The sequence below is a fragment of the Rhinoraja longicauda genome, chromosome 7 (assembly GCF_053455715.1).
Source record: "Rhinoraja longicauda isolate Sanriku21f chromosome 7, sRhiLon1.1, whole genome shotgun sequence".
NCBI lineage: Eukaryota > Metazoa > Chordata > Chondrichthyes > Rajiformes > Arhynchobatidae > Rhinoraja > Rhinoraja longicauda.
This window is the reverse complement of record NC_135959.1, coordinates 10358730-10375185: the sequence shown is the minus strand read 5'-3', so window position 1 is coordinate 10375185 and position 16456 is coordinate 10358730. Positions and strand designations below refer to the sequence as shown.

Below are 16456 nucleotides of genomic sequence, written 5' to 3'. Positions count from 1 at the left end.
AGGGTAAAAAATAACAAAATTAAAAGAATGAGGAAATAAGACAGACTGTAATTCGACTTTGCTCGCTTAAAATTTGTCTAGTTTCTCTTCCTCAAATAACAGAAAGAAACCAGCTTGTGAAGGAGTGTTCTTCATAATTTCTTACCTTTTTGAGGCTGTATCCTGCATAGAATATGATTGGAGGTAGCAAAATGTTGAAAAAGACATCCGGGTCAAAGGTTACCTGCAAACAACAACAACGAAAGCAGGTTTGAGGAAAGACAGAACAATCCCTGTCTCACGGCATTTCTACTGGGAGCATTCAATGTCACATGGACAGCAGAGCTAACGGGCAGTCATTGCAAAAACAGGGATCCATATAAAATGCACACACATCATAAGGTCATGTGATAGGAATAGAATTAGGCCATTCGGCCCATCAAGTCTACTCCGCCATTCAATCATGGCTGATCTATCTCTCCCTCCTAACCCCATTCTCCTGCCTTCTCCCCATGACCCCTGACACCCGTACTAATCAAGAAGTACTCCAAGTGATATCTAGAATAGTCATACTTCAACGCAGCGGTAGAGTTGATGCCTCACAGCGTCAGAGACCCGGGTTCAATCCTGACCACGGGTACTGTCTGTATGGAGTTTGTACGTTCTTCCCGTGACCTGCCTGGGTTTTCTCCAGGATCTCCGGTTTCCTCCCACACTCCAAAGTCGTACAGGTTTGTGGGTTAATTGGCTATAATTGAAAATTGTCCCTAGAGCGTGTAGGTGTTAGCGTGCGGGGATCGCAGGTCGGCTCAGACTCGGTGGGCCGAAGTGCCTGTTTCCGCGTTGTATCTCTGAACTAAACTAAACTTGCCACAAGCTCTCCAGATCTCATCCAAAATACTCTCACTCACAATATGAAGGGAGACACAAAATGCTGGAGTAACTCAGCGGGTCAGGCAGCATCTCAGGAGAGAAGGAATGGGTGACGTTTCGGGTCGAAACCCTTCTGCATCTTCCCGATCTGTTCCTCTCATGATTTTATACACTTCAATAAGATTACCCCTCATCCTCCTGCGCTCCAAGGAACAGAGACCCAGCCTTAATTAAGCATGTATGGCCTGATTTGACTGGATTGTACACAAAACAGTATTTTGCACTCTATCTTGGTACACATGGCAATAATAAACCAAAACCAATCCTATAATGGGATACTTAAAATAATGAGATTCACAATGGAGCCCTCTGTGGCTTGATGGGCTCCCGCCCTCTCACAGTTCCTTCGGTCCAACTCATGGATGGCACGGTGGCGCAGCGGTAGAGTTGCTGCCTTACAGCGCTTGCAGCGCCGGAGACCTGGGATCGATCCCTACTACGGACGCTGTCTGTATGGAGTTTGTACGTTCTCCCCCTGACCATGTGGGTTTTCTCCGAGATCTTCGGTTTCCTCCCACACTCCAAAGACGTACAGGTATGTAGGTTAATTGGCTTGGTATAAGGGTAAATCGTCCTGAGTGTGTATAAGATAGTGTTAATGTGCGGGGATCGCTGTTCGACGCAGACTCGGTGGGATGAAGGGCCTGTTTCCGCGCTGTATCTCTGAACTAAAAACGAAAAAAAACTAAACATGCTGTAAATGCCCAACTCAGCCAAGTACTAGAAAATTACCACTTTGTAACTCTATAAGAGCTCTGGGCCAGAAAAAGAGGAAGTTGGTTTTAGCTACTCGTTACGATGCCTTCCTAGTTTCTTACGGACTGTTAGGGGATATCCACTTCCCTTCAAATCTAACTTCTCGTGTAAAAACCCAAACCTCTGGTGATGTGAAACCCCTTGCTTGCCCCAGGTCTTCACAAGATTAATCACCTGACTGCTCTTCCGATACGACAGTGCAGCCAATGGCTCACTCATGGACACTGATCACGAATGAACACATGCACTTCCAACATTGGATGTGAGGGACCCGGGGTCAGGAGGTGGTGGTGGCAAAGAGTAGGCCGCCACCTCCTTGTTCAAGCCTGCCATGTCTGCCCATGATATCGGGTTTCCCCCACTACATTTTCAAGCATGTCCCTTAACATATTTGAATAACCAAACCCAAGAACAAAGGGGGACCTGGCGTGGGAGGGGGGACGAAGAAGTGATGAGTACTTTAGTTTAGTTTGGAGATACAGTGCGGAAACAGGCCCTTCGGCCCACTGAGGCCCCACCGACTAGCAATCCCCGCACATCAACACCACCCTACACATACTGGGGACAATTTTACATTTGCACCAAGCCAATTAACCTGCAAACCTGTGCGTCTTTGGAGTGTGGGCGAAAACTGAAGATCTCGGAGAAAACCCATGCAGGTCATGGGAAGAACGTACAAACTCCATACAGACAAGCACCCGTGGTCAGGACTGAACCCGGGTCTCTGGCGCTGTCAGGCAGTAGCTCTACTGCTATGCTACCATGCCACCCAAACCCGAGAACAAAGGGGGGGGGGGGGCAAGAACCAAAGGGGACCTGACATGGGAGGGGGGGTGGGATGAACAAAGAAGGGATGAGTATTTTTGTAACTTTCTCAGTACATTTGTGGCCACTGTTTTGTGTACTTTGTAGGTAAAAACAAAGAATTTAACTGCAGGTACAAGTGACAAACAAGAATCATCAAGTATCATCATCATTCCCATCAACCTCAGATTTTAGATCAGCAATTAGCCCAGCTACAATTATTAGTTAGGGAACAAAGTTGCAAAGCTCTGCTCTTGCTCCTCCTCCCCACATTCGTAACAAGAACAAAGTCCCCTTTGTCCGCAACTTCTACCCCATCAGCCGTCGCATACAGCATATAATCCTCCAACACTTTTGCCACCTCCAACGGGATCCCACTACTGGCTACATCTTCCCATCTCCACTCCTTTCTGCTTACCGCAGAGATCGTTCCCTCTGACACTCCCTGGTCAACTCGTCCCTTCCCACCCAAATCACCCCCTCCCCAGGCACTTTCCCTTGCAACCACAGGAGATGCAACACCTGTCCCTTTATCTCCCCCCTCGACTCCATCCAAGGGCACAAACAGTCTTTCCAGGTGAGGCAGAGGTTCACTTGCACCTCCTCCAACCTCATCAACTGTGTCCGCTGTTCCAGGTGTTAGCTTCTCTACATCGGCGAGATCAAGCGCAGGCTCGGCGATCGTTTCGCTGAACACCTCCGCTCAGTCCATTTTAACCTACCTGATCTCCCAGTGGCTCAGCACTTCAACTCCCCCTCCCATTCCCAATCTGACCTTTCTGTCCTGGGCCTCCTCCATTGTCAAAGTGAGGCCAAGCAGAAATTGGAGGGAAAACATCTCATATTTCGCTTGGGTGCTTTTCACCACAGCAGTATGAACAGTGACTTCTCTAACTTCAGATAGCCCTTGCTTTCCCTCTCTATCCCCTCCCCCTTCCCAGTTCTCCCACTAGTCTTCCTGTCTCCGACTACATTCTATCTTTGTCCCGCCCCCTCCGCTGTCATCAGTCTGAAGAAGGGTCTCGACCCGAAACGTCACCCATTCCTTCTCTCCAGAGATGCGGCCTGTCCCGCTGAGTTATTCCAGCATTCTGTGTCTACCGTCAAGTATAGAAATTGGGATGTAATGTGGCAGTTCTATTGGACGTCGGTGAGGCTGCACGTGGGGTATCGGAGATAGATACAAAGTGCTGGAGTAACTCAGCGGGTCTGGCAGCATCTCTGATGGGCGACAATTCGGGTTGTGACCCTTCTTCAAACCGACAACAGTGATATCTATCTAACAGAGTGGTTGATGCAGGTATCTAGATCACGAAGTTCATGTTCAAAGTGATTCGCAACACAAAGAGCTTCTGATCTTTTATGGACAATGTGGCAAGACGTTGGAGTGAAATCGCAGTTAACTCCATGTGAAAAGTCATTTTGACCAATTTAAACGCACATTTCTGAACAAGCAGATGGGGCAGCTGCCAGATGAGGTAGTTGAGGCTGGGATTATCCCAACGTTTAAGAAACAGTTGGACAGGTACATGGAAAGGACAGGTTTGGAGGGATATGGACCAAGCTCAGGCAGGTTGGACTAGTGCAGATGGGGCACGTTGGCCGGTGTGGACAAGGTGGGCCGAAGGGCCTGTTTCCACACTGTTTAACTCTATGACTCTATAACATTGAACATACCATTCAGGAACAAACCCAGCTTTCTGCTACAAATTTGATTTTAAAGAAGGGATGAAGGAGAAAAGAGTAAGTGTTCCGGTCAGTGCGTATTTAATAGCAATAGCCAACCACGTCAAATTCTGTTGTTTGGCAGGCTCTTTTGGAATACAAACGTCTCAAATTTGGTTGTGAAAGTTCCCCTTAAGAACAAACAATTTGGGACCCCTTCTTAAAAGCACTGGTTGCGGTAAATAGGGAAGAGCTGCTGCCTCACAGCTCCAGAGACCCGGGTTCGATCCTGACATCAGGTGATGTCCACGTGGAATGTACACATTCTGCTTCTGACTACGTGGGTTTCCTCCAGGTGCTCTAAATGTCCTCCCACATCCCAAAGACGTGTGGGATTGTAGGTTCATTGGCCTCTTTAAATTGTCCCTGGTGTGAAGGGAGTGGACGAGAAAGTGGGACAACATGGAACTAGCTTGAGCGGGATAGTCGATCGATGGTCGGCGTGGACTCGCTGGGCCGAAGGGTCTGTATCTCCAATCAATCACAAAAAAACCACGATGCTCCCATACCCCAAAGAATACAAAACTGCTTACCTTCCTCAACATGTCATCCTGTTCCACGTTGTTTATTTGCGCAGAATTAACTTCCCCTTTCAAGGAATATTCGTAGAACTTCCCACTGACGTTGACCAAGAGTGTGCTCACTGCCTTGTCCTGCAGTGCACAGCCAACAGGAATCTTGCCATGGCTGTTGGTGGATGGGATGCCGTATCTTAGGATCACCCCCACTAGTAGCCCTGAAAACAAAACACAACACGGACTGTTAAAGAGCCTGTGTTTATTACATGGCACATTTTAAAACAAAATGTTTTGTCAAGGCGGCACAATGGTGCCGCTGGTAGAACTGCTGCTTCACAGTGCCAGAGCTCCAGGTTCGATCCGAACTTCGGGTGCAGTCCGTACGGTGTGTGCACTTTCATTAGTTCATAAGATTATAGGAGCAGAATTAGGCCATTCAGCCCATCAAGTCCACTCCGCCATTCAATCATGGACGATCTATCTCTCGCTCTCAAACCCATTCTACTGCCTTCTCCCTACAACCCCGACACCTGTACTGATCAAGAATCTATCTATCTCTTGTCTTCAAAAGATCCACTGACTTGGCCTCCACAGCCTTCTTTGGTGATGAATTCCACTTTCTCCCTGTAACCAGTTCATTCCCACATCCTATGGATGTCCAGGTCAGTCAGTTAATTTGCCTGTAAACATGGAAGAGCAGTTGCCTGTAAACATGGAAGAGCAGTTGGTAGACCTGCTGCCTCACAGTTCCAGAGACCTGGTTTTGATCCTGACCTCGGGTGCTGGCCGTGCGGTGATTGCACGTTCTCCTTCTCACCGCGCACGTTTCCTCTGGGTGCTCTCCTTTCCGTCCACATCCCAGAGATATACGGGTGTGCAGGTTAATTTGCCTCTGTAAACCGCCCCGAGTGTGTCGGGAGTGAATGCAAAAGTGGGATAACAACAGGACTAGCGTGAACGGTGATCGATGGTCGGCGTGGAGTCGGTAGGCCAAAGGCCCCGTGTCCATGCTGTATTTTTCAATCAATGAATCAGCTCTGGGAATGCTTGGGTGTACGTTAGGATTACTACAATAACAGCAACAATACCAATTGCTCCTGTGTCCCATTCTGCAGCATTACCATCAATCTACAGTGCTGATTCCCAAACTTGGGTGGGCCATGGCGAAGAATTGAAATTGTGACAGGGCCCCAAAATATTATATTTCATGCTTTAATTTTGCCTTTGAATGATTTAATCTGATTTTTAATGCTGTAATTTTGTGATTGATAAGCTACAAATTGTACACTCCCCTTCCCAGTCTGACTTTTCTGCACTGGGCCTCTTCTACTGTCAGAGTGAGGCCCAGCGCAAACTGGAAGAACAGCACCTCATGTCATACCTGGTGATATGAATTTTGATTTCTCTCATTTGAAGTAACCCCTGCATTCCTTCTCTCTCCACCCCTCCCCCACCCTAATCATCCTGCCAGTTCTCCTGTTCGCATCCATTTATACCTTCATTACCACCTCTTAGACAATAGACAATAGGTGCAGGAGGAGGCCATTCGGCCCTTCGAGGCAGCACCGCCATTCAATGTGATCATGGCTGATCATTCTCAATCAGTACCCCGTTCCTGCCTTCTCCCCATACCCCCTGACTCCGCTATCCTTAAGAGCTCTATCTAGCTCTCTCTTGAATGCATTCAGAGAATTGGCCTCCACTGCCTTCTGAGGCAGACAATTCCACAGATTCATAACTCTCTGACTGAAAAGGTTTTTCCTCATCTCAGTTCTAAATGGCCTACCCCTTATTCTTAAACTGTGGCCCCTTGTTCTGGACTCCCCCAACATTGGATAAGATCTCCTCTCATCCTTCTGAATTCCAGTGTATACAAGCCGAGCCGCTCCAGTCTTTCAACATATGATAGTCCCGCCATTCCGGGAATAAACCTAGTAAACCTACGCTGCACGCCCTCAATAGCAAGAATATCCTTCCTCAAATTTGGAGACCAAAACTGCACACAGTACTCCAGGTGCGGTCTCACTAGGGCCCTGTACAACTGCAGAAGGACCTCTTTGCTCCTATACTCAACTCCTCTTGTTATGAAGGCCAACATTCCATTGGCTTTCTTCACTGCCTGCTATACCTGCATGCTTCCTTTCAGTGACTGATGCACTAGGACACCCAGATCTCGTTGTACGTCCCTTGTTCCTAACTTGACACCATTCAGATAATACTCTGCCTTCCTATTCTTACCACCAAAGTGGATAACCTCACACTTACCCACATTAAACTGCACACATTAAACTCTTCCACACCCAACAATGGACCATTGTGGTCTCCACCTTTCCTTGGTCATCAGTGCCGGCTCTGATTTGCTCTGAATCTTTTCATACCTCCAGATACCCCCCCCGACTCTCAATCTGAAGAAGGGTTTCGATCTGAAACGCCACCAATTCCTTTTTTCCAGAGATGCCGCCTGACCCGCTGATTTTTGTGTCTTTCTGGGGTAGTAAATGTTGGCTTTGCCAGCGCCACCAATATCCTCAACATGAACTGCAAGGACGAGGAGAAGCAGTCACGCGGGCACACACCGCCCATGACTTGACATCCTCAATGCAGGGGATGGCTTCCTGCCAGGTCTGGAAGAAATCCAAAGAGAAGACAGCTGCGGGGAGCTGACAGATGGCAAGAGCAGCATAAAGACACCTTGCGACATCAAAGGAAAATCTGGCCGGGATGACAGTTTTAAATCTTTAATCGACACAAGATGCTGGGGTAACTCATCAGGTCAGGCAGCATCTCCGGAGAAAATGAATGGGCGGCGTTTCGGGTCGGAACCCTTCTTCACACTGAAGGTAAATGTGTGTGTGAGGGGGGAGGGGAATAAAGTGGATGCGAGAAATCTCTGTCATCTACTTTAGGGTGGCACTTTGGCGCAGCGGTAGAGTTGCTGCCTTAAAGCGTCTGAGACCCGGGTTTGATCCTGACTATGGGTGCTGTCTGTACGGAGTTTGTACGTTCTCCCCGTGACCGTGTGGGCTTTCCCAGGGTGCTCTGGTTTCCTCCACACTCCAAAGACGTGCAGGTTGTGTAGGGAAAAAAACTGCAGATGCTGGTTAAAATCGAAGGTAGACACACAATGCTGGAGTAACTCAGCGGGTCAGGCAACATCTCGGGAGAGAAGGAATGGGTGATGTTTGGGTCGAGACCCTTCTTCAGACTGATGTCAGGGGAGGGGGCGGGACAAAGATAGGATGTAATCAGAAACAGGAAGACTAGTGGGAGAACTGGGAAGGGGAGGGGATAGAGAGGGAAAGCAGGGACTATCTGAAGTTAGAGAAGTCAATGTTCATACCGCTGGGGTGTAAACTAACCAAGCGAAATATGAGGTGCTGTTCCTCCAATTTGCGTTGGGCCTCACTCTGACAATGGAGGAGGCCCAGGGCAGAAAGGTCAGATAGGGAATGGGAGGTGAGTTGAAGTGCTGAGAAACCGGGAGATCAGGTTGGTTAAGACGGACTGAGCGGAGGTGTTCAGAGAAATGATCGCCGAGTCTGCGCTTGGTCTCGTCGATGTAGAGAAGTTGACACCTGGAACAGCGGGTACCGTAGATGAGGCTGAAGGAGATGCAGGTGAACCTCTACCTCACCTGGAAATATTGTTTGGGTCCTTGGATGGAGTCAAGGGGGAAGGTAAAGGGACAGGTGTTGCATCTCCAGCACTTTCAGGGGAAAGTACCTGGGGAGGGGGTGGTTCAGGTGGGAAGGGACGATTGGACCAAGGAGTTTTGGAGAGAACGGTCTCAGCGGAAAGCAGAAAGGGGTGGAGATGGGAAGATGTGGCCAGTAGTGGGATCCCATTGGAGGTGGCGGAAATGTTGGAGGATAATATGTTGTTTGCGATGGCTGATGGGGTGGAAGGTGAGGACAAGGGGGACTCTGTCCTTGTTGCGAATAGGGGAGGGGGGGGCAAGAGCGGAGCTGCGACACGTCGAGGAGACCCTAGTGAGAGCCTAATCTATAATGGAAGGGGGGAACCCCCATTTCCTAAAGAATGAGGACATCTCCTACGCCCTTGTATGGAACATCTCATCCTGGACGCAGTTGCGGCATAGACAGAGGAATTGGGAGTAGGGGATAGTCTTTGCAGAAAACTGTGTGGGAAGAAGTGTAGTCAAGATAGCTATGGGAGTCAGTAGGTTTGTAGACTACATCCTATCTTTGTCCCGCTCCCTCCCCTGACATCAGTCTGAAGAAGGGTCTCGACCCGAAACATCACCCATTCCTTCTCTCCCGAGATGCTGCATGACCCACTGAGTTACTCCAGCATTGTGTGTCTACCTTTAGGTTTGTAGGTTAATTCGCTTAGTAAATTGGTAAAAATTGTAGATTGTCCCCAGTGTGTGGGATAGTGCTAGTATATGGGTTGATTGCTGATCTGCATGGACTCGGTGAGCCAAAGGACCTGTTTCCACACTGTATCGCTAAAGTAATGTCTAGCTGGTTGGGCCAGGCAACTAACGTATTTGTGACACCCACTGCTATTCGAAGTGCGAAGGGACTGCACAAAAGTAGAAACGAGAAAGGGCAAGAGCAGGTTGAAACAATGGATCCATCAGGATGGTCTCACTTACGAACCTTACACGATACTATATGAAAGAACTTTATTTATCCCAGGAGGGAAATTGGTCTGCCAAAGGTCATAAAATACAACTAGGTACATGAAACATGAAATTAAAGTAACGAGTGGAAAGTCCAGGATTGGGAATGTGCAAAGATTGGGGAGGAGGGGGGGGGGGGGGGGGGGGAGTCAGTCTTCAGATCGAGAGTCAGGGAAAAGGAAATTGAGATATATAAATGGTGATAGAGAGAGATATAGAGTCAATGAATGAAATATATTCAAAAACATAATGATGATCAAGGAATGGTGGAGCCCACAATGGTCCATTGTTGGTTGGGGGGGCGAGGTTTAGTTTAATTGTTTAGTTTAGAGAAGAGCGCGGAAACAAGCCCTCCAGCCCACCAAGCCCGCTCCGACCAGCAATCCTTGCACACTAACACTAACCTACGCACACCAGGGACAATTTTACATTTATACCAAGCCAATTAACCTACAAACCTGTACGTCTTTGGAGTGATAGCGAGTTGATAATGTGACAACAAGTTATATAGACAATGAAACTGAACAGGACGACAGTGAAACTAGTACGATGCCTAGGGTGGGCGAGGGACGGAGAGAGAGGGGATGCAAGGGTTACTTGCCGTTGAGTTACTCCAGTGTTTTGTGTATTTCTTTAATCATTGAGTGAGTCTGTTTTTGGAGGGGAGAGAGTTTAAGTTACGAAGGGCGTGCAGCGTAGGATTACTAGGTTCATTCCCGGAATGGCGGGACTATCATATGTTGAAAGACTGGAGCGACTAGGCTTGTATACACTGGAATTTAGAATGATGAGAGGAGATCTTATCGAAATGTATAAGATTATTAAGGGGTTGGACACGTTAGAGGCAGGAAACATGTTCCCAATGTTGGGGGAGTCCAGAACAAGGGGCCACAGTTTAAGAATAAGGGGTAGGCCATTTAGAACTGAGATGAGAAAAAACTTTTTCAGTCAGAGAGTTGTGAATCTGTGGAATTCTCTGCCTCAGAAGGCAGTGGAGGCCAATTCTCTGAATGCATTCAAGAGAGAGCTGGATAGAGCCCTTAAGGATAGCGGAGTCAGGGTGTATGGGGAGAAGGCAGGAACTGGGTACTGATTGAGAATGATCAGCCATGATCACATTGAATGGCGGTGCTGGCTCGAAGGGCCGAATGGCCTCCTCCTGCACCTATTGTCTATTGAAGGAAATAATGCAAGTGCGGGCATTACAACGACGTGCCTGTGTGAGACCCAGTGTCAAGTTTTCAGTCTTTACCTCACTGCCATGTGACCACTATTTGATTTCACTTCCGTTCTAAGAATACTTCCTGCACCATTTACCTACAAAACACCAAAGGCTTACAGACAAATGACGTAACCACCAAGCCTCCTTTGTTTATTCTGACAAAGGAATAAGAAATGTACTTATCACCTGCACCAAACATTTCACACAGACTTTCTCCAGAAACCACATTACTGCTGATTAAGATCCTGCTTGTATCGGGGAGGGGTGGGTACAGTGTTGTGACTTAAAAATGACACTAATACAAATGTATTTTAAGACCCGAATGGGGAGGGCTATCAATCCAATACAGCTCTACTAGCGTCTGCTGTTGCATCAAGTTTAAACCAGCAGATAACTAGACGAGACACAAGAAACTACAGATACTGGAAACGGGAGCTGAACACAAGAGCTGGGGGAGCTGGAGGGTGACACGCTAGTGCAGCAGTAGAGTTGCTGCCTTACAGCACCCGAGACCCTGACTACAGGTGCTGTCTGCGCGGAGTTTGTACGTTTCCCCCGTGACCTGCGTGGGTTTTCTCCGAGGTCTTCGGTTTTCTCCCACACTCCAAAGACGTACAGGATTGTAGGTTAATTGGCTTGGTATAAATGTAAATTGTCCCTAGTGTGTGTAGGATATTGTTAGTGTGTGGGGTTCGCTGGTCGGTACGGACTCAGTGGGCTGAAGGGCCTGTTTCCACACTGAATCACTAAACTAAACTCAGTGCATCAGGCAGCATCTGTGGAGGGAATGGGCAGCTGACGTTTCAGGTCGGGACCCTTCTTCAGATGGATGAGGTTATAAGGTCATCAGTGATAGGAGTAGAATTAGGCCATTCGGCCCATCAAGCCTACTCCGTCATTCAATCATGGCTGATCTATCTCTCCCCTCCAAACCCCATTTTCCTGCCTTCTCCCCATAATCTCTGACACCTGTACTAATCATGAATCTATCTATCTCTGCCTTAAAAATATCCACTGACTTGGCCTCCACAGCTTTCTGCGGCAAAGAATTCCACAGATTCACCACCCTCTGACGAAAGAAGAAGCGGGGGGACGAGAAAGGTGAAGAAGAGAGGTGGAGGCTGAACAAATACAGTGATAGATACAGGCGAAGGGGAAATAGTTGACAGGTAAATGAGTGAAACAGCTCGGTGAAAGAGAACCTCCTGCAGATTCAGGCACTTGTCCTTTCAAATAAAGTCATATCTATCTATCTAAATATTGGGTGGAATCGTGGACTGCGCAAACGTCAGAGCTTGCAGGTGGACTAGGATGCTACCTAAATTTAGATGGATGAGAGGGGATCTTATCGAAACGTATAAGATTATTAAGGGGTTGGACACGTTAGAGGCAGGAAACATGTTCCCAATGTTGGGGGAGTCCAGAACCAGGGGCCACAGTTTAAGAATAAAGGGTAGGCCATTTAGAACTGAGATGAGGAAAAACTTTTTCAGTCAGAGAGTTGTGAATCTGTGGAATTCTCTGCCTCAGAAGGCAGTGGAGGCCAATTCTCTGAATGCATTCAAGAGAGAGCTGGATAGAGCTCTTAAGGATAGCGGAGTCAGAGGGTATGGGGAGAAGGCAGGAACGGGGTACTGATTGAGAATGATCAGCCATGATCACATTGAATGCCGGTGCTGGCTCGAAGGGCCGAATGGCTTCCTCCTGCACCTATTGTCGATTGTCTACCTGAAGTGGTGATTGCTGTCTGCGGGGCATGTGCGTTTTGAACCAGAGATGAACCAGGAGTGGGGTTCTGTTTGAAGTTCACAGAATGAAGAGGGCCGTAGCGAGACTAGAGACGTGAGAAACGTATCGCCTTCGCATAGGTTGCCATAATCGGAGGGCAAGCGCTTCAGATGGCGGGTAAGAGGACACGAATGGGAATCGTGTCAGATACCTTTCCGATTCATTTGGCTCAGTTACTCCCACAACGACCCATGGATCCTCAAAATGCATACAACCAGCTAGACTTTTCAGTCAACAATTCATAGAGAGGAGCTTGAAGACTGGCAGAGTGGAAGAGCAACGTGCAGTTGAGAAAATGTAGTCGTAGAGTCCAAGAGCGTGGAATCAGGCCCTCTGGCCCAACTTGCCCACACCAGCTAACATGTCCCAGCTACACTATTCCCTGCGTTTGGTCCATATCCCTCTAAACCTGTCTTATCCATGTACCTCTCCAACTGTTTCTTAAACGTTGCGATAGTACCTGCCTCAACTACCTCCTCAGACAGCTCTTTCCATACTCCTACCACCCTTAGTGTGAAAAAGTTAGATTCCTATTAAATCTTTTCCCCTTCCCCTTAAACCTATTTCCTCTGGTCCTCGATTCTCCTACTCTGGGCAAGAGACTCTGTGCATTTATCTGTCCGATTTATTCCTCTCATAAGGCCAAAACATTGGGTATTTTTAAAGCAGAGATTGATAGTCATTGCTTAAAGGCTAATCAAACCATGGTTGAATCAAGGAACTGAAATGTGTATTATTATACAGTATCTCCAGTCCATATTTCCCAAGACGGCGCTGGAGATTGTCGACTCTTTGCCTGCTGGTCCCAGAGGATGATCTGATATGATAGAGGATGATCTCCTATGAAATGAAAGGCCTATATAGAGTGGATGTGCAGAGGCTGTTTCCAGTAGTGGGGGAGTCTCGGACCAGAAGGCACAGCCTCAGAATAAAGCCGGTATATTTAAAACGGAGATAAGGAGGAATTTATTTTGCCAGAGGATGGTGAATCTGCGGAATTCATTGCCACAGATGGCTGTGGACGCCAGGTCATTGGGTATTTTTAAAACGGAGATTGATAATTTCTTGATTAGTAAGGGTGTTAAAGGTTACTGTCATAATTGAATGGTGGAGCAGACTCGATGGGCCAAATAGACTCATTTTGTTCCTCTGTCTTGCAGTCTACTACCATCCGGTACAATCCTACTCTCTTTTAAATCTCTTTTCCACTGGTAATTCTAGTAGCATTTTAACTAACAATATTATATTGTGCACCCTGGTATTTTTCTCTTCACTCTACCTACTGTACCTATGTATTGCTTGAATGTACTGACGTATAATATTATCTGATGTGACTGGATAACAGCTTTTCATTGTATCTCGGTACACGTGACAATAATAAACTAATACCAAAATCTGAATGTTAAGTGACTCCATTGAGTTATGAATAAATATAAGAATGCCTGAAAGTATTTACTTAAGAATTAAATTAAAATGATATTTAAACAATTATATTAAAACACTGATCCATTGAGAAAACAGTTGACACAGACTTCAGTAAGGTTTTTGACAAAGTACTGCATGGTTGGATGGTCTCGAAGATTAAGGCATGAGGCATCCAAGATGTATTGGCAAACTGGATCTATTTGGCTTGGTTTATTAGTGATACAGTGCAGAAACAGGCCCTCTGGCCCACCGAGTCCGCGCCGACCAGCGACATTTAGAACTGAGATGAGGAAAAACTTTTTCAGTCAGAGAGTTGTGAATCTGTGGAATTCCCTATGGCAGAAGGCAGTGGAGGCCAATTCTCTGAATGCATTCAAGAGATAGCGGAGTCAGGGGGTATGGGGAGAAGGCAGGAACGGGGTACTGATTGAGAATGATCAGCCATGATCACATTGAATGGCAATGCTGGCTCGAAGGGCTGAATGGCCTCCTCCTGCACCTATTGTCTACACATACTAGGGACATTTTTTCACAATGCCAATTATCCTACAAATCTATACGTCTTTGGAATGTGGGAGGAAACCCAAGATCTCGGAAAAAAAACCCACGTGGTCACGGGGAGAACGTACAAACTCCATACAGACAGCACCCGTGGTCAGGATCGAACCCGGGCCTCTGGCGCTGTTAGGCAGCAACTCTACCGCTGCGCCACCGTGCTGCCCTTGGTGAGAGGCAAAGTGAAGAGCTTGATGCGGAGGAAGGAACTGCAGATGTTGGTTTACCGAAGGTAGACACAAAATGCTGGAGTAACTCAATGGGACAGGCAGCATCTCTGGAGAGAAGGAATGGGTGACCCTTCTTCAGACAAAAAGACAACCCTTCAACGGGTGGTGCCTTACTGTTGCTTCCTTACAGCACTCCCAGCACCGGAGACCCGGGTTCGATCCCGACTACAGGTGCTGTCTGTGCGGAGTTTGCACATTCTCCCCGTGACCTGCGTGGGTTTTCTCCGAGATCTTCGGTGTCCTCCCACACTCCAAAGACATACAGGTTTGTTGGTTGATTGGCTTGGCGTATGTATAAATTGTCCCTCGTGTGTGTAGGATAGTATTAATGTGCGGGGATCGCTGGTCCTTGCGGACTTGGTGGGCCGAAGGGCCTGTTTCCACGCGGTGTCTCTATACTAAACTAAAAAGGTGCAATAGTATAGAACTCTGGAAATACACAATCCCCAGCAACCAATTTCCCGAGTCCAAAACTGCGTTTTGACTGCGATCTTCTCCCATTCTGCAACTCTCCATGATCTTTGTATGATTTCAACTCTTCTCTCTTCAGCCTCTGCCACTTCCTTGTTCCACCAATGGTAACCATGTCTTCGGCTGTCAAGGTTCAAAGCTGGACAATTCCCTTCATAAACCACCCTGTTCGGTTCTTGCTCTAATTCATTCCTTCAAACTAAACTTTCACTAAACTATGATAATTACTCCTTGCATGACTTGAATTTTTGTCTGCTAATGCTTCGAGCAGCCTTGGGCTCCTTCAAATAAAATTCACGGTTAAAATTAAAGAGATAAATTTGTATTTAACCGTTCAACTGGAACAGACACAAAATGCTGGAGTGACTCAGTGGGCGAGGCAGTATCTCTGGAGAAAATGAATTAAGTGATGTTTCAGGTCGAGACCCTTCTTCAGACCTGTAGACAGGGGTGAAGAAGGGTCTCGATTTGAAATGTCACCTATCCCTTTTCACCAGAGATGCTGCCTGACCCGCTGAGTTACTCCATCATTTTGGTCTACCTTCGGTGTAAACCAGCATCTGCAGCTCCTTCCTACAAATTCAACTGGAACAGTTTACCCACAAAAAGAATAATAACATTTATTTTTTGTGAACCAGCTCTGTCCTTCACATGTGGAACCAGGGAGTCACTGAGGGACTTTCCAACGTTTCAGAAACAATAGCACAACCTGGGGATGTTTGTACATTCTCCCCGTGACCTGCGTGGGTTTTCTCCGAGATCTTCGGTATCCTCCCACACTCCAAAACCAAGGGGTAGGCCATTTAGAACGGAGATGAGGAAAAACTTTTTCAGTCAGAGTTGTAAATCTGTGGAATGCACTGCCTCAGAAGGCAGTGGAGGCCAAGTCTCTGAATGCATTCAAGAGAGAACTAGATAGAGCTCTTAAGGATAGCGGAGTCAGGGGGTATGGGGAGAAGGCAGGAACGGGGTACTGATTGAGAATGATCAGCCATGATCACATTGAATGGCGGTGCTGGCTCGAAGGGCCTAATGGCCTACTCCTGCACCTATTGTCTATCCTTTGCAACAAGGAATTTGACTCATTTTAAGTTCAAAAGATCCACTGATAAGTTTGCCTTGACCACCATCACATGACGTTGCATTAGTCATACACAGTTGGCCACAAACCAGAGAAATCGTGAACAGAGAGAAAGTAGTCAGAAGATCAGTGTTAAAATAAATCTGATTCTAAGAGCGATTGAGTGCGTCATAGTCATACAGACTGGAAACAGACCCTTCAGCTCAACCGGCCCACACCGAACAACATGCCCTATCTACAGTAGTCCCATCTGCCTACGTTTGGCCCATATCCCTCCAAACCTATCCTATCCATGTACCTGTCCAAATGTATCCTAAACATTGC

At 47.2% G+C, this 16456-nt stretch overlaps 1 protein-coding gene across 1 annotated transcript in view; it reads right to left on the bottom strand.

Moving 5' to 3' along the window:
* Positions 1–16456, bottom strand: part of slc9a7 (solute carrier family 9 member 7) — a 159857-nt gene that overhangs the window by 91954 nt on the left and 51447 nt on the right. The window contains exons 5-6 of the mRNA XM_078402083.1: positions 4731–4933; positions 146–223 (exon numbers count right to left, since the gene is read on the bottom strand). Of these exons, the coding sequence (XP_078258209.1) occupies positions 146–223; positions 4731–4933 (281 nt within the window). The remainder of the gene's footprint in view (positions 1–145; positions 224–4730; positions 4934–16456) is intronic.